The sequence below is a fragment of the Heterodontus francisci genome, chromosome 30 (genome assembly GCF_036365525.1).
Source record: "Heterodontus francisci isolate sHetFra1 chromosome 30, sHetFra1.hap1, whole genome shotgun sequence".
NCBI classification, from domain to species: Eukaryota; Metazoa; Chordata; class Chondrichthyes; order Heterodontiformes; family Heterodontidae; genus Heterodontus; species Heterodontus francisci.
Genome location: NC_090400.1, coordinates 17,774,581 through 17,792,568, shown reverse-complemented (window position 1 = coordinate 17,792,568; position 17,988 = coordinate 17,774,581). Strand labels below are relative to the sequence as shown.

The 17,988-nt window shown below is 42.1% G+C and overlaps 1 protein-coding gene across 4 annotated transcripts in view; it reads left to right on the top strand.

Moving 5' to 3' along the window:
* The first annotated feature begins 233 nt into the window (after positions 1–233).
* Positions 234–17,988, top strand: part of pom121 (POM121 transmembrane nucleoporin) — a 69,875-nt gene continuing 52,120 nt past the window's right edge. For 3 of the 4 annotated variants that reach the window (XM_068010192.1, XM_068010191.1, XM_068010189.1), the window contains exons 1-3: positions 234–870; positions 8,350–8,565; positions 14,110–14,259. In XM_068010192.1, coding sequence (XP_067866293.1) covers positions 335–870; positions 8,350–8,565; positions 14,110–14,259 — 902 coding nt within the window. In that variant the 5' untranslated portion in view covers positions 234–334. Of the gene's footprint in view, positions 871–8,349; positions 8,566–10,726; positions 10,930–14,109; positions 14,260–17,988 lie in introns of those variants that run through there. The other variant, XM_068010193.1, reaches the window with a different exon arrangement.

Here is a 17,988-nt window from a genome sequence, read left to right as displayed (position 1 = left end):
ACAACCAAGTTTCTGGAGATTTGCAACGGACGGGTGCATCACTCAATTCGCCCTGGTAATCGCTGCTCCGATCGGGAACAATGAAATGTATCCACGGTCAGCGCGCGTCGCTGTCACAAGCCTGTGCGGGTGACGGGGGCGCGTACATCGGGACGTGTTACGCTGTGCGTGCGCGTTGCCTGGTGAGAGGGCGCCCGGTGGGCGGGGCTTGCTCACGCCGCACAGTAGTGGGTGCCGGGTAATGGCGCGCATGTGCAGTGTGTGAAGCGTCCGGTAATGGCGGACAGACCGAAAGCAGAATGGCGGCGACTGAGACGGGATTGAAGCCGCCGCCATGTCTCCCGCACACAAGCGGTCTGTGATAACGTGGGCAGCGGGGCTGAGCTTCGCTTTACTGCTTTCGTTCTACATCTTGGGTTGGTACTTGTTGGGCCTGTTGGCCGTAGCGCCTGCTTGGATTTATTACTCTTCACTGCAGGGAGTAGGCCCCAGGCCTGGGCCCCGATTTTTTCTCGATCGCATCAAAGCGTTTCTCCTCGGGACGCGTTGGGCTGAAGTGGTACACAGCAAGTTAAACGGAGGAAGCGGTCACTGGAAAGGGAGAGGTCGGAGCGTTAGAGGCAGGCTTCAGCAGGGACTTTGGAATCCCAGCCGGGCCCAGGGCAACAACTGGAAGTGGGAGGTGGTGAATTGCGAGGAGCGCAACTCTGTGGCGGCACATGCGAGCGAGCGGAGTCCGGGCGACCTAATGATGGGCAGCTACCTATCGAACGAAAACTCGGCGCAGGCCACGGTTAGCAGCAGGGAGCTGAAGAACCGCTACAGTCGGCCGAATCCCATTCGGACCCCAACTAAGAGGTTGTCCTTTGGGTAAGAGCCAAGGGACCTGACAGCATTTAAAACACCATGATCACAAACTCATGCAATCTCAACTAGTGCAAAAGTTGCTCAAGGCAATTCATCCTTAATTTGCTGAGACAGAAGTTTAGATCTGGATTGAAAAATACGAAGTGACTACTAATCTTAGGAATTAAGGGATATGAGAAAAGTGTGGGAAGGTCTGGCTGAGGTAGAAGATCAGACATTGTTTTATTGAATGTCGATGCAGGCTTGAGGGGCTGAATGACCTACTTATGTACTTATAAAGATTGAATGCAGAAATAATAATGGAGTAAATGTTGAAAATCTGACATAAAACCAGAAAGTACTGGAAATGTGTATCACATCTGGAAAAGAGAATGTAGATTTATGGTTTAGCCTGTAATTTTTCATCAGAAAATAACCAAAAACATTAGACTGTATTTAGATCTTGAAAAATCTGTTTCTCTGTTTTGTTTCAATTATATCAGTGATACAGCGATTTCTTGTAGGCGTTTTAAATCCTTTATACATTTTTAAAGCTCCTGCAGAAAAACAATTACTTTCATATCACAGTTTTTGTTAAAGGAAGCCTTGCATTTCATGATCTCAGACATTTCAAAGTGCTTATAGCCAATGAAGCACTTTTGAAGTGTAGTTACTGTTGTAGGAAATTTGGTAGCCAATTTACACAACAGGGTCCCACAAACAGCAATGTGATGACCAGATAATTTCTTTTTGTGATGTTGATTGAGGGATAGATATTGGCCAGGTCACTGGAGAGGACGCTCCTGGTCTTCAAAATAACGTATGGGTTCTTTCATGTCCACCTGAGAGAGCAGATGGGTTCTCTGATTAACGTCTCATCAGGAAGGCGGCACTTCTGACAGTGCAGCACTGCACTAGGGTGTCAGCCTGGATTTTGTACTCCAGATTCTAGTGTGCTTAACAGCCAGTGAAATACTTTTGCATTGTATGTTGTAGGGAAATCCATATTCAGGAGGCACTTTTGAGATTACCAGTCCATAGCTGCAGTCTTGATATTTCTGCCTTATGTCCTGCCATGTTTACAAACTGTTCAGTTAGTATTTTGGTAAGGTGGGGAGGGAGAAGCCCTTAAGAATGTAAACTGGATAGAGAAGAAAAGGAATCTAGGAAGACAGTTACAGAAATTACTAAAAGCGATGCAGGTTAATGAGGCCATCAAAAAACAAACTAAAAAAGGGCCTTCATTTCTCGAGGGCTAGAATTGAAAAACAATGAAGTTATGTTAAACTTGTATGGAGCCACATTTAGATCACTTTTAGAATACTGTGCAATTCTAAAAAAGGATAAAGAAACATTGGAGCAGGTAAAAAAATGATTCATCAGATGAGCTCAGACTGAGATAATACTTAACAGGAGAGATTGAACAGGTTGATGCTCATTTCTCTAGAAAAGAGAAGGCCTGATAGAGGCCATTAGGATTATGAAAGAGTTTGATCTGGTGGACAGAAGTATGGTTCCACCTGTGGGGAAGACCATAACTAGGGGCCATAAATAAATGCTGGTTACTAATAAACCCACTAGGGAATTCAACAGAAACTTCTTTAGCCCCAGAGTGGTTAGAATGTGGAACTTGCTGTCACAGGTAATAGTTGAGGCTAATAGCAGAGATGAATTTAAGGGGAAGCTAGATAAACAAATCAGGGGGCAAGGAATAGATGATTATGCTGAAACAAAAACAAGAAATGCTGGAATCACTCAGCAGGTCTGGCAGCATCTGTGGAAAGAGAAGCAGAGTTAACGTTTCGGGTCAGTGACCCTTCTTCGGAACTGACCCGAAACGTTAACTCTGCTTCTCTTTCCACAGATGCTGCCAGACCTGCTGAGTGATTCCAGCATTTCTTGTTTTTGTTTCAGATTTCCAGCATCCGCAGTATTTTGCTTTTATATTAGATGATTATGCTGATGCTGGGATGAAGGGGGCTAGGTGGAGGCTCTTGTGGAGCATAAACATCAGTGTGGACCAATTGGGCTGAATGGCCTGATTCTGTGCTGTACATTCTATGTAATGGTGGAAAGTAGCTAAGGTAAATGCTAGAGCATTGTAAATAAAGTGTTCTAAAAGTTACAAACTTACTGGTGCACTAATGGTGCAAGTTGGAAGAATTTAGTTTAACTTTTCACTGTGCTGGTTTAAAATCAGATTAGTTTACCACAGCACTGCTGTAATATTGTGACTTGCCACCCCACCCCCACCAACTGCTGTCTTTGCAACAAATGAGTGAATGAATTAGCTCAAGAAACTGCAAAGCAAGGGGAAAAATGTGAATTTTTAAAAGCAAGTATTTGTTGAGATGTTAAAATTTTCGGTGAAATTAAAACTGATTTTGGTGCTTTTCTACTAAGACATACAGTCCCAATGCTGCTGTTGAAATACACAAGGCACCTTGTGATAAATCTACTGGGTGAAAAAAGGCGCCGAAGGTAATTTGTAGTGCAGTGAATGATCCAACACATAACCTCATACCACATATGAGCATAACTGCCTTATTCATGATGTGATAATTTAATGAGTGCCTCAGTTGCCAAGATGGGGCAGTGTTCATCATTTGGTGCAAAGGCGTGGTGTTTTGAAGTAAAGGGAGAAATGGTGGTCAGGGTCCTGCCATGAGTTGGACCATCAACCCATGCCAGTTAAGTAGAGTGGTGAGAAAGACTCCTGTGTCTATCACCACTGTGTTTAACTGGCAGGGTATGCTGATACAGGCTAGATGGAGAGAATCCACCGTTCAAGCTCTTTTAGATGTCAGTAGTAGTTATATTATAGAGCTGTTGCATTAGTCTTTTTCTTTTGGTGTGTTAGCTGCATTTGAATTGATAGAACTCAGAAGATTGACTGAATGACCTGAACTGTTCAGACAGGAATTGGGATTTGTTTCCAGTATAATGCATATACAAGCAGATTTAGTGCTGTAGCCATTAATCATTTGAAGAACAATGTTTTCCAAATGGTTAACGACTGCAGCCATTGTGCAACTGGGGAGCGGATTCGCAGCAGCTGTTAACAAAAATCTTCAACTTTCCAGGTGTAGCAGAAGCTGTATATTGATTTGGCAGCTTTTTTTGGCTATGCTTTTTCATATATGTCAAACCACAGATCAAATGAAAGTATCAGTGTTGCACACAGCTGAATATTTTAATGGTGTGTGAAACCAGTAGCTGCAGTTAAAGCCACAACAGAAGCGATTCTTTAGGGAATAAACAGGTGGACCTAAACTGTTAACCTTTTCAGGACTATAGAAACATTTCTGCACCAAAATGGAGCAGAGCTATAACTGGAGGAGTAAAAGCAGTACCTTGTAGGTCTCTGCCTTTGAGACCTCAATTATTTGTTTCTTGAGTGTCAGTCGGTGGTGAAACCACATTTGTGTCTCAGTACACAGATCATGAATAGACACAAAAACATTTCTTGTATTTTTAATATTGCAGTATTCATAAATGTTAAGGTGTTGATGCCAGCTTCATGTAAGATAATCCTCTGAAAAATTAAATTTTTAATGCAGGCCTTGTAATGTTTCTGACATTCAAGTGTGTACCCGTCAGACAATAGATACTTGTGAAGGCGGCCATTCAGATCAGCCTAGCTCATCCAGAAAATCGCTCTCCCCATCACTGTATCCTGTTTGATCACTATATGAAAAGAACATCTTTTTGTCTTCACGACTTCATATTTCTTTTCCCCATGTGACCCCCTGCCTCTTTGTTCTACTCACAGGGCTTTGTTTGTAGTCGTGTTCCAGATTTTTAAAAAAACCTCTTAGTTGGCTCCTTTCAAGATTCAGCCCAAGTTTCTCCAGTCTTTCCTCATAATTTGATACCAGGCATCAGTCTTGTGGCTTTTGCACTGCTTTCAAGGCTTGAAGAACTGGATATGGGATTCAAGCTATAGAATGATCACAATCCCGTACAATTCAAGCATGCCCTCTGAGGGGAAGGTGGTGGCTTAATGGTAATGTCATGGAACTACTAATCCAGAGGTGCAGGCTAATGCCCTGGGGACAGGGGTTCAAATCCCACCATGGCAGCTGGTGGAATTTAAATTCAATTAATTAACAACAATCTGGAATTGAAAGCTAGTCTCAGTAATGGTGCCGATGAAACTATCATTGTAAAAACAAATCTGCCGTCCTTACCTGGTCTGGCCGACATGTGACTTTTAACTGCCCTCTGAAATGGCCTAGCAAGCCACACAGTTGTGAAGGGCACTTGGGGATGGGCAATAAATGCTGGTTCTGCCAGCAACGTCCACATTTCATGAAAGAATAAAAAAAAATTGTTTTAATTCTGTACTTAAGTATGTTGTCTTGTTGATTACTGAAGTGATCGGGCATTTTGAGCGCCAAGTCTGCTAAAAGCCCTAAATCTATTTACTATTGGCCTTTACCTATAAATACCATTCTTGGGATACTAATAACACACGTTTTACACTTGCATGCTCCATCAAACTTTGCATTTGAATTCCATTTGCCAGAACTCTTCCCATTTACATGTTTTATCTAACTGTAAATTAAGGTTCAGTTGAAATTACTCATTGTAGTGGTAATTGTAGATTTGAACATTTGGCTTGTGTGCTTCACATTCCAGAGACTATATGTTTGAGACATTAAGCAAAGTAAGAGTTCAGTTTTTTCAGCTTAGATGAGAGCTGATCATTTTATTTTGGTGATGTGTCCTCTGCAGGATTGAAATAATCCCAACATTATGATGCATTGAAACATTACAATGAGGGACACTTCCTAAGTACATAGTTGGGAAATTATCAGCTACTACATAATTTAAATCCAAATGAGCCTTTGGTGTTCCTATTAAAGAAAGAATCTGTACTTGTTTATCATGGCCAGTAAATTACATTTTGATGCAGTCACTGGTGTTTTGCGAATAAACCTGACTTATTTAATACACTGAGTCTAACAGCCCGTTGGGAAAATCAGATTAGAATAAGTTTAGTGTTGTGCTCGTCAAATGCATCTCATTTATCATCTCAAATTGTTCCCAGCACTAGAACCCAACAGTAGCTCACCCTGGTTTTACAATACCCAGAATACTCTCTTTGGGTGGCTCAAGATTTATAATTGTGTGTTTTTCATAGTTGAAAGGGCGCAGCATGAAAATTTAGTGTTGAACTAAATCTAGTGATGACACTGATCCTGGTTATTTATCATGAGGTGCAAATGAGTTTCAGCCTATTTTGTTAACCAAACTTTTCAGCACTTTTTCCAAAATTCATTTTAGCATGATTCTTTATGCTGACGACAGACATTTTAATGAAAGGCATAAACGATTTGCCAGGGTTTGTGACCACTTCAATTGGTCTCTCTCTATGTGCACAGCAGCTTGGTGAGTTGCTCATTGTTGATCTGAAGTTTGAATTGCACTTGAATTGTTTGTGATGTTTCCCCCCCAGATCTTCAAATCTGAGAGTTTCTTTATAGTATCAAAATTTCAATGTACATTTATATTTATTTTGTGGTCTATAATTTGATGTTTTTCCCATTTCTCCCGAAGATGTTTGACATGCTGGGTTGTTTCTCCATGTGTTCCAGCAGCCCTCTGTACTTTGGTGGCATGCCCGTTGTTTAAGTGTGAAGCTAGATGACGAGTGTTATTAAGCCATTCCATCATGGAGAACACCATGACCAAACCCAATCAATATGAACCACTAATAAATTGAATAAAGAATTCAGGAAGCACTTCTTTACCCACAGACCGGTTAGGATGTGGAACTTGTGTGACCATATAGAGTAGTCGAGGTGAATAGCATGGATAACATCAGTGGTAGGGAAATTATTGGAAAAAATTCTGAGAGACAGGATTAATCTCCACTTGGAGAGGTAGGGATTGATCAGGGATAGTCAGCATGGCTTTGTCAGGGGGAGATCGTGTCTAACTAACTTGATTGAATTTTTCGAGGAGGTGACTAGAGGTGTGGATGAGGATAGTGCAGTTGATGTGGTCTATATGGACTTCAGTAAGGCTTTTGATTAGGTCCCGCATGGGAGATTGGTTAAGAAAGTAAAAGTCCATGGGCTTAGTAGTTGGCAGGAAAAAAGACAGAGGCGCAAGGGGAGAGCCAACTGTGTAACAGCCCCGACAAACAAATTTCTCTGCAGCACCTGTGGAAGAGCCTGTCACTCTAGAATTGGCCTTTATAGCCACTCCAGGCACTGCTTCACAAACCACTGATCACCTCCAGGCGCTTATCCATTGTCTCTCGAGATAAGGAGGCCAAAGAAGATAGGTAGGAGGTAGGGAAATATAGGGGCAGGTGGGGATGAGGTAGGAATATTGGGATTAGTGTAGGATTAGTATAAATGGGTGGTTGATGGTCGGCACAGACTCGGTGGGCCGAAGGGCCTGTTTCAGTGCTGTATCACTAAACTAAACTAAAATTGGCTTAGCGGAAGGAGGCAGAGGCTGATGGTAGAGGGTTGTTTTTGTGATTGGAAGCCTGTGACCAGTGGTGTACCGCAGGGATCGGTGCTGGGACCCATGCTGTTTGTAGTGTACATTAATGATTTAGACGTGAATATAGGAGGTATGATCAGTAAGTTCGCAGACGACACGAAAATTGTTGGTGTCGTGAATAGTGAGGAGGAAAGCCTTAGACTACAGGATGATATAGATGGGCTGGTGAGATGGGCGGAGCAGTGGCAAATGGAGTTTAATCCTGTAAAATGTGAGGTGATGCACTTTCGGAGGACTAAAAAGGCAAGGGAATATACAATGCATGGTAGGACCCTAGGGAATATAGAGGGGTCTTGGGGTGCTTGTCCAAAGATCACTGAAGGCAGCAGCACAGGTAGATAAGGTGGTTAGGAAGGCATACGGGATACTTGCCTTTATTGGCCGAGGCATAGAGTATAAGAGCCGGGAGGTTATGATGGAGCTGTATAAAACGCTAGTGGGAGGAGGCTTGAGGTGGCCTACTCCTGCTCCGAAGTCTTATATCCCTTATGTGGAGCAGTAACACCAGCATTGTGCCGAAGGGCCTGTCTCTGCGTTGTAAATGCTTTGTCGTAGTATGTAATCTTGACATCCATACAAGTGTGCTTTCCAGTTGGCATTAGTGGATAGCAATGGAGCTGGGAACTCTGACTTCTTTTTCTCTCCTTGACCCTTTACTCTGGAGCACTGAAGTAAGTTACAGCAACCTCTGTCTTGGCTGAAATCATTAACTCAGACTGATATCAAACCTGTAATCCTTGGTGCCACTACGATTTGAACAATGCGGGGACACATAAGCTAGCTCTGAGTTTGTATTTGAGTTTTCCACTAATGCAGGATATTTGGCTGTATGGATTTCTCTGGTTTTGTGTATTCAGCTATTAGATATATTTGATCCTTTTCTAAACTGATGTTACATGCATCAAGCAAGTATCTTAAAAGCTGCCAAGGACATCATGTATTTGAGGTTAACCTTTGTGCCTGAATCATTGTCTCCTCTAGGGAACATCAGGCTATGATGAATAAATTTACAGTTACTCCTCGGAGACGGTATCCAATCCATCAGCCCCAGTATTCAGTACCTGGAACTCTGCCGACTGTCCGATGGGATGGCTACCAGAAGAAAAATGTTTTGTCCTCCAGGAACTCGCCCATGGTACATAGTCCAGTGACTGTAAAAATTGCACGTCCTGATGCAAGTATAATGCATTCACCGCTGTAAGTATTCATGGTAACTATTAAGTTGAAAGATTTCTCAGGACTTACCCAAGTTAAGTAGAGTGATCTGATTGTGTGCAAAATATAAGCTTTTGATGTACGCAGATCATGATATTGGATAGTCAGAAGCTTTTTCCCCAGAGTGGAAGAGTCAGTTACTAGGGGGCATAGGTTTAAGGTGCGAGGGGCAAAGTTTAGAGGGGATGTGTGAGGCAAGTTCTTTACACAGAGGGTGGTGAGTGCCTGGAACTTGCTGCCGGGGTGTGGGGGGGGGAGGTGGAAGCAGGTATGATAGCGACGTTTAAGAGGCATCTTGACAAATACATGAATAGGATGGGTAAAGAGGGAAACAGTGCCCGGAAGTGCAGAAGGTTTTAGTTTCGGCAGGCATCAAGATCGTTGCAGGCTTGGAGGGCAGAATGGCCTGTTCCTGTGCTGTTTTGTTCTTTGTTAGCGCCCAATTTGCCTTAAGAAACCAAACATCATTGTCTTGTTTATATATCTTGTCTTCAGAATCCTATAGAAGATGGTGAATATTCTGATACAACAACATATTATATCTTGGTGAAATAGATATGAAATGAGTTTTACAAACTCTTCCTTCTCCAATATTTGGGAGTGAAATTATGGTGCAGAATTAGCTTTTAATGGAACCTTTGTTTTCACGCGTCTCGACTTGGTGACAGAAGTTATAAACTTAAATGGGGGAGAATGTGCACAAGATAGCTGCATATTAGAAAGGTTGTTTAGCCCATCTTAGCTGATCCCTGAAATCCACTCTTCTTTCTCCCTTCCATTGTTAGTGGGATACCAATGTCCTCACTTCCATTAACCCACCCTGCAGTCTTTTCTATGTGTTGAGCACTTGGGTGAAGAGCTCCTTCCTGGCAATTGTTCTAAATTTGCCTTTTATCATTTGATCCTGTGCTGTCTTGTCACTATTTCTGTGGAGTGTTTCAGATATACCTTTTGTATCCTGTTGGTATTTTATGCCTCCAGTCTATCAAATTTCCTAATTGCTTTCAATGTCAACTGTAACTGTTTTGACACCATTCCTTGAGCTGTCATGTTATCCATTTCTTTTCTTGTATTAAGTCCTTGGCACTTGCCTGTATTAAATTTCACCTGCCATTCCCCAGAGAATGAGAGGGCACAGATTTAAAGTAATTGGTAAAAGAAGCAAAAGTGACATGAGGAAAACTTTTTCACGCAGCGAGTGGTTAAGGTCTGGAATGCGCTGCCTGAGTGTGTGGTCGAGGCAAGTTCAATTGAAGCATTCAAAAGGGAATTAGCCGGTTATATGAAAAGGAAGAATGTGCAGAGTTATGGGGAGGAGGCAGGGGAGTGACACTAGGTGAGATTGGGAGATCTGGTGTAGACACGATGGGCTGAATAGCCTGCTTTCTGCACTGTAACAATCCTGTGGTTATTCTGCCCATTTACATCTTATATCCACCTCATTTTGTTGCCCTGAGCTTCCCAGGTTAGTTTATACAAAAACAAAATACTGTGATTGCTGGAAACCTGAAATAAAACACAAAATGCTGGAAACATTCAGTGGATGAGGCAACATCTGTGGTGAGAAAAACCGAGTTAGTTTTTCCTGCAGGTGATCTTTCCTTAGAGCTGTTTGTTTAAGTTAGCATATTGAAAGCAGATGCATCCTTGAAATTCAGGACTGGAAGAGCATGCATCAAGCACAGACCATGGTATTTTTGGACAAAAACTACATGTTTGATCTGTGTTAACTTGATCAACCATCAAAAAGTCCGGATTTGAGTGGTGAAGGGAAGTTTTGTCTGAGTTTAGATACTATTTTCAACTTATGCAAAACAAGGATTTACAGAACTTGTCACATCTAAAGGTTGTAAATAATAGTTTAGTATTGCACCTTTCTGCATCTTCTGTATATTTATTGGCCACCTTGTTTTGATTGTCTGCACTGTGTGTAATAAATATATTGCAGAATAACTGAGCAGTAAGGAAATACAGGAGATGATTTCAGTTTACTGGTTCTGCACTCTTTAAAAACAGTAGGAACAATTTAGCATTGCTTACCAGACCCATTTATGCTTACAATAAGTGGTTTTATATATAATGTTTCTGTTAAGGTTGGAAATACTGTGGAAACAATTTTCTTTCCCCTTTCTAGTATGAACTTGCTGATGTCTGGCCCTGCACTACTTTGCCCAAGTGGACAGTGATGCGTTAGCCTGTGCAGTGAGTGTCATTCAAAGATTTGACCATAAAGAATGCCATAACTGGTCTTGGCTTCACACATGCACTTTCGAGCAGGAGTCACTGACTAGTGATAGAGTAGGAAGCCTGGCTGATAGCATCACTCTCCAGCCTGTGGACTCTGAGGTAACAGTAACACCCCTCCTATTGCCCTAATAGATCAACTATATCAGCACAGACTTGTTCAGATTGAACCTAGAACCATCTACTCTGTATAGGTCATGAAATGAATCTCCATTAAGAAATCTACCAATGGAATTCTTGTCACTAGGCTTATTAAACATGCTAATCATTATAAGGAGTTATGCCAGCAAATTTTGCATAGTTCAGTGCTTGACTGAAATCCAAATAATAGCAGAGCTTATTGTTGGATGACCAGATGCTGACTCCAGTTAATATATAGGGGGATTGGGACCAGATAAAACAAACCATAGTTTGGTTTATTAATACAGACAAATATACATAGTTGTATAGCTTTCACTTTGCTAAGTTTCTTCTATTTAAAATTGGTATACGTGTGGCTACCTGGTGCTAGACCTTTGTCTGTAGCAGTGGCTCATGATGATTAACCCCAATGTGTCAAAACATGGCAGCGCCTGACCTCTTGTCACTTCCTTTCAGAGACATGGCTGTGGTAAGGATACCTGTATGTAAAAGCTGTGTATCCATAACCACTGTGTACCCATGCTGCTTCATGACTTTTTTTAAACCTTAATTGCTGTTTAAAGACACCAGCCTGGGGTGTGTTTCCACAAATGCTGGTTACTCTCTATAACCTTGCCTATGGGACCATTAGTTGTGTGTGAGCCTAGATACTGACTGTTTATAGGCCAAATGACTTGAGTTATCACAGCTGAGCCTGTCCCTACACAAGCACAACAGCAGGGCCACTGATAGCAATCAGGGCTGTTTTTGTCTTGTTCTTCTGCATAGTTCAGGGTAACAGGCCAGTTGTAGAGCCCATGCTGCTGCTCTGGTTGAAATCAGCGGGTGGCATTTTTAAACAACGAAAGTACTCGTCTAGCTGCACAAAAAAAAGCATCCGAATGCTGTTTTTTTTTGTGGGCCTTGTGTAGAAGCAACATCAGCAAATCACAATATACGTAATGGGGAAAGCAGAAAGATGCCAATCTACCATTCTTCCCAAAGCTAAGCTCAAAGTATGTGCCAAATAGTGGTGGACTGGAAACCAATCCTGGGACACTAGTTGGCTGTATGGCTCAGCTTCTACCTTAACCAGTTGATCTTTTGGGGAAACTTTCTCCAGTGTTTTGTTTGAATTTTTATGCGCAGTAAGGTGAGGGATATTCTCCCAGCCCTTACTTTGCACCCCTCCACCCTTTCACCCAAGTCACTCTTGCGTGTTAACTTAGAGAGGCTGATTGACCACGGAGCATCTTGTAGCTGAATCCAATGTTGATCTGTATTTTCCAGCAGTGGTTAAAAATAACAGTCAAGAGTGGGAGTCCTGACTGATCATTCCTGAGACTTACGGGTCTGTGTAGCCACTGCATTGGTGGATGTGTTTGTGAGGCTGTGGGCTGAACTTCACTGAGTCTTTGGACCAACTCATAGAAAAGAGGACAAAACTGTTGCATGGATTATGCAGACAAAATTTGTACATAAAATAAATAAATCTACCTCTAATTGTTTATGCCTTCCCATACAGCAGATTTTCACTAACTGGGTTTTCAGTTCAAATGAACAAATGGAAAGTTGCTGTCCTACTTTGCAAGCATATTTTACAAGTATTGGTTTTTCTCTCTTTGTAGCAGCGTAGCAAAAAAGATGAGAAGAGCTGGGCAGGACTGCAGTAGCTTATGAAGCTACAATCTACATACAAACGAATGCAGAGATAGGAACATAAGAACACCAGACTGATTCCTGGGATGGCGGGACTGACGTATGAGGAGAGATTGAGTCGGTTAGGATTATATTCGCTGGAGTTCAGAAGAGGGAGGGGGGAATCTCATAGAAACCTATAAAATTCTAACAGGACTTGACAGGGTAGATGCAGGAAGGATGTTGCCGATGGTGGGGGAATCCAGAACCAGAGGTCATAGTCTGAGGATGCGGGGTAAACCTTTCAGGACTGAGATAAGGAGAAATTTCTTCACCCAGAGAGTGGTAGGCCTGTGGAATTCGCTACCACAGAAGCAGTTGAGGCCAAAACATAGTATGTTTTCAAGAAGGAGTTAGATATAGCTCTTGGGTCTAAGGGGATCAAAGGGTATGGGTAGAAAGCAAGAACAGGTTACTGAGTTGGATGATCAGCCATGATCATAATGAATGGTAGAACAGGCTCGAAGGGCCGAATGGCCTACTCCTATTTTCTATGAATCTATGTTAACAGGAGGAGGACATTTAACCCTTCAAGCCTGTTTGGCTATTCTATGAGATTGTGACTGATCTGTGACTTAGCACCTTTTCCCCATGTCCCTTAATACCTTTGGTTAACAACTTTAAATCTAAATCTAAGAGAGATTTTTAACAATAGACCTCGCATCAATTGTCATTTGCAGAACAGACTTCTAAACTTCAAGCACCCTTTATGTGTAGAAGTGTTTCCTAATTTTACTCCTGAAAGGTCTGGCTCTAATTATTCTATTTTTCTAGTCCTAAACTCCCCAACCAGCGCACATAGTTTCTTTTACACTTTCTATTCCCCTTAATATCTTGAAAATGTTGATCAAATCACCCAGATAGATCAGATGGATTTGTAGATGAATAAAGGTAACAGGAAATGTGATGGGGGAAGGGGTTCGGAATAGAGCGAGAAAGAATTTGGAGGATAAAATGAGCGAGGGGGGTCAAACATTTTTTTCTTCCATCCTGTTGTGTCCAGGAGAGGTAGTAGAAAAGTGCTGGTCATGTCTTGGTCTTTAGAGAGTGTAAAAAAGAAGTTTGGAACAAAAGAGATGAAGCTGCTTGGAGGTAGCTTTGGCAGCTGAGGAGATGTGGAGAATTGTACAAACTGAGACATTTGGCCCGGTTTAAAACAAAAAAGGACGGGTTAGGCAGATTTCCTCCCTCTTTTTCCAGTTTTACTATTGTACCTGTTTATATCTTAGTCGAAAGTTCTGATGAAGGGGGCACACCTGCAACAGCTTAATCTTTTTTATAGGTGCTGATTGACCTGCATTTTCTGTATTTTCTATTTTTATTTCAATTTCTACCAGTTTATCCTTTTGACGTACTTTCTGATTTAATCTTGACTTTGATTCAACATTTGATATGTGAAATATAAAATAATTAAGTCATTCATTACATTAGTGGACATGTATTTAAACTCTGTTAACTTCCCAGGTTTGACCACATGTTGTCCCCTGCTGTGTCCCCTCTGTTTGACCCCTGCTCAAAAGCAACTGTGCTAAGTGCACTCAAGGAAAGTCGGAAAAGAATGGTTGAAGATGATGCCGAGAGAACTTTGATCTCTGAACGAGAGAATAAACGCAGGTATGTGGGTTGGTTAGTTTGGTTTCTAAAAGGGTTATTGTGATGGGTTCGGAAAAGGAGATTTCGGAGTGTGCTGGAGGGAATGCCTGAGATATGAGTTATAAAGAAATTATTTTGAGCGTTTTTTTTTTACCTGCAATTATGTTAATAGAAATGACTGGCATGATCTGGTTAAGGTGTATTTTACTTGAAGAGTCATGTTTATTGCTCAGTTTTTCTTCTTGGATGAACTGTGAGTGGTTATTTGATGGATGTTTTAGAGCTTAGTGAATTTCCAACTCCAAGCATGTTTCATAGCAGGTTTGCTTGATGTACAGGGAGTAAACATGCAGTGTTTGTAAAGGTTTTGTTTTACAGCTGTGGTGTGTCCCAGTAGTGTACAGTGGACAAGTACCCATTTGTGGCTCACTATCAATTTTGCATCAATTGCTTTGTGCAAGTGATAGAAGTTAAACCAAATCATTTCATGAATTTGCTGTTGTGGATTCGTGTAAAAATGAGCATGGGCCCAATTAGCTGAATTAGCTTGTTTCAGCAAGGGCAGCAGTTTTGGGGATTACACCTTGCCCCGGGTGAGAAGAAAGGCCACAATTTCTGCCTTTGTTGGATATTCAGTAACTACCGCCCCTTGCTGAGACAGGGAAGTGAATGTTGGGTGAGGACAGTATTGGGTTTATCATTAATTCCCCTCCCCCATGCACTAATGAAAAATGGCCGGCCACTTGGATAATCTGCTCAAAAGCAATCAACACACGTGGAATAGTACTCCAGCAACAGTTCAGTTTAGACCTCTGGTGGGGCTGGGGGTTGAGTAGGGGGCGGAGGGGAAGCACAGAGGGTGGGGAGGGTTGGAATTGGCAAATTATTAGAATTCCTATAAAAATAGATTTAATCATACTTAATCCAAACAGGAGAGTCCTGTATATGCGCACAACTGGATCAGTCTTATTTGGTGATCACTGGGAAATGGTGTCATACGACATTGACGGACAGGGAAAGGCCAGCTGGTCCATTGCTCCTACCCCACACTATAATTGACGGTGCATCCCTCCCCAAGTGTTATCTGTAAAGACTCTTACTTTGTATGATGTAATCTTGACCCAGTCAAGAACCAGTCCAGCTCCCTCTCGAAGGCATACAGAGAGTCAGCACCCACCACGCCAGCTGGGAATGTATTCGAGAGGCTCACTTCTGTTTGAGAAAAGGGGATTTGCTTAACTTAGTCTGCTTCTGTTGCACAGTTTGAACTTGTGTCTCCTGGTCCTACCCAGTCTGTTAAATTGGAATAATCCTGTCAATAGGGGTGCTGTCCAGCTGTTTAAGCATTTAAGACACTTCTATCAGGTCACCTCTGCCCTAAAGTAAATAGACCGAGGCCCTTGCGTCTGTCTGAGTATCTGTGTTTTTTTAAGCTAGGAATTATTCTCCTCTGGACCTTTTTCAAGGCCACCATATCATCTACCATGTGGGTGAACCAAAACTGAGCAGCCTGATCAGTGACCTGTAGTGTAACACAATGGTGTCCTTCGATTTATACTGCATGGATGTATTAATAAAACATAAATACTCTTATTAGCTTCAGTTACAAATTCTTTGCCTTGGTCATGGACCTTCAGCAATCTCTGAACAGCAACATCAATGTCTTTATCTCTCTCAACCTCTTTCAGTATTGTTCCCTGTAAATGATATGTGAATTCTGTTTTTTTTCTCTTGCATGTATCTAAATTAAACACCATTTGTCATTGTGTGGCCCACTCCCCTAGTACATCCAAATCTTTTTGGTTTTAACTGCACTCTACTGTCTTAATCTAAGCACAGATTTTGGCGTCATCTGCAGACTGAGACACCATACTCTCAACTGCTGTCCAGATCATTACTAAAGACCATGAAGAATAGCCAGCCGAGGACTAATCCCTGGGGGACACCACTAGTAACATGTCTCCAAGATGAACCACGTTAACTATAACCTTTTGGCTGTGGGATTAAAGCCAATTCCTAATCCAGTGCTTCAAATTCCTACTGTTACCAAAAGATTTGATCTTTTGAAGTAAACTAATGTGTGGTGCCTCATCACAGACTTTCTGGAAGTACAGGTAGACAATGTCTATCAGATTTTCCTCATCCACTCCCATTATGATGTCCTCATAAAACTCTAGCAAATTTGTAATGCATGACCCATTTTCTTCAGAACATATCGTTACATGTATATTAATTGGTTTAATTGTAGGTAGAGTATTTGTAATTGTATTAGAGTTCTGTTAATTTTGAATTTGACTTATCTATCCCAGATGACATCGAACAGAGGACACCACCCCACCGCCCCCCCCCCCCCCCCCCCCCAACTCCACATCAGAAACATAAGCATCATCAACAGGACTGATGTGATAACCGCAGAATTAGTTTGAATCTACAGTTTCCTTCAGTGGTCTGAAATGGAATGGTTGTCTTGATCAAATGCTAACCTTTATGAGGTATCTGGCCTTGAAGTAAGGGTCTCAGTAGAAAGTATTACATTTAAATGAATGAATGTCAGAGAAATAACAATGCAGAAACAAAGCCAGTCAATGCCTCAATTCACTTAGGTAATTTTCTCCATATGAACCATCTCATCTAAATCCATCATCCTGCTTGCTCCCTATTTGTACAGTTTTTTACACACTACTGTTGTCCTAAAATAATTCATGAACTCTTCTTCAACAATAATGTATGGGCAATGATTTTAAATTCCCACTACCTTCTGTAAAGAAATCTTTTCCAACCTCCCCTTCAATTCATTGTGCTTAAATTAAACTATGGCATCTTAGGTGGTCATCCTTCCATCTACAAAAGATGATGGACACGCAGCAAACAATCCATTCAGGTGGAGTGTCTTTTCTTGGTGCACCTTTGCTGATGGCTGTGAAGGTCAATCCTTGAGAGGCAGATTCTACCACAAGTGCTGTACCTGAAGCTGCCAAGTTATGCTGTGAGTTGTTTTTGACATTGGCGCCTGTTGCCAAGCTGCTGTAGCCACTGGTCGTTGAGGTGGCACATGCCAGTCCACAGGATGTATTGCCATTTCCTTTTCTGCAGTTAGTGGCTCACAAGTGCGATAGTCGACATGTAGGCCTTCATGTCCCGCTTGCAAGCATCCTTGAACCGGCGCTTTGAGCCTCCCACTGGTCATGTGGCCCCTGCTACCTCACCATACAGAAGGTCCTTGGGTATGCGACCGTCTTTCATCCTGCGGATGCGTCCGATCCACAGAAGCCACCTCTGTTTGATGAGTGGCAACACAATTGGGAGGACTGCTGCATTTGTGATTTTGTCCTGCCAGGATATACCCATAATTTGTCGCAGACAGCAAAGATGGAAATTATTAATTCGGAGTTTACTTGCACACTAGATCAGATGGCAAACTCTACAATCCATCAAGGCTGAAAGCGAAGACAAAAACACATGGCATCCTGATCAGAGAACTCCTATACGCTGATGATGATGCGCTAGTCGCTCACGTGAAAACTCGGCTGCAAAGGCTCATGGACTATCTCTCCTATGTCTGTAACTTGTTCTCCTTGACTATAAGCATCAAGAAAACTGTGGTCATGGAATAAGGTGTTGCATCTCTGCCCTTGATCACACTAAATAACACCCCACTGAAAGTGGTTAACAAATTCTGCTGTTTTGGGCCCGCGGTGACAGGTAATCTGTCCCTTGATGCAGAGCACAATACATGCATAGGGAAAGCAA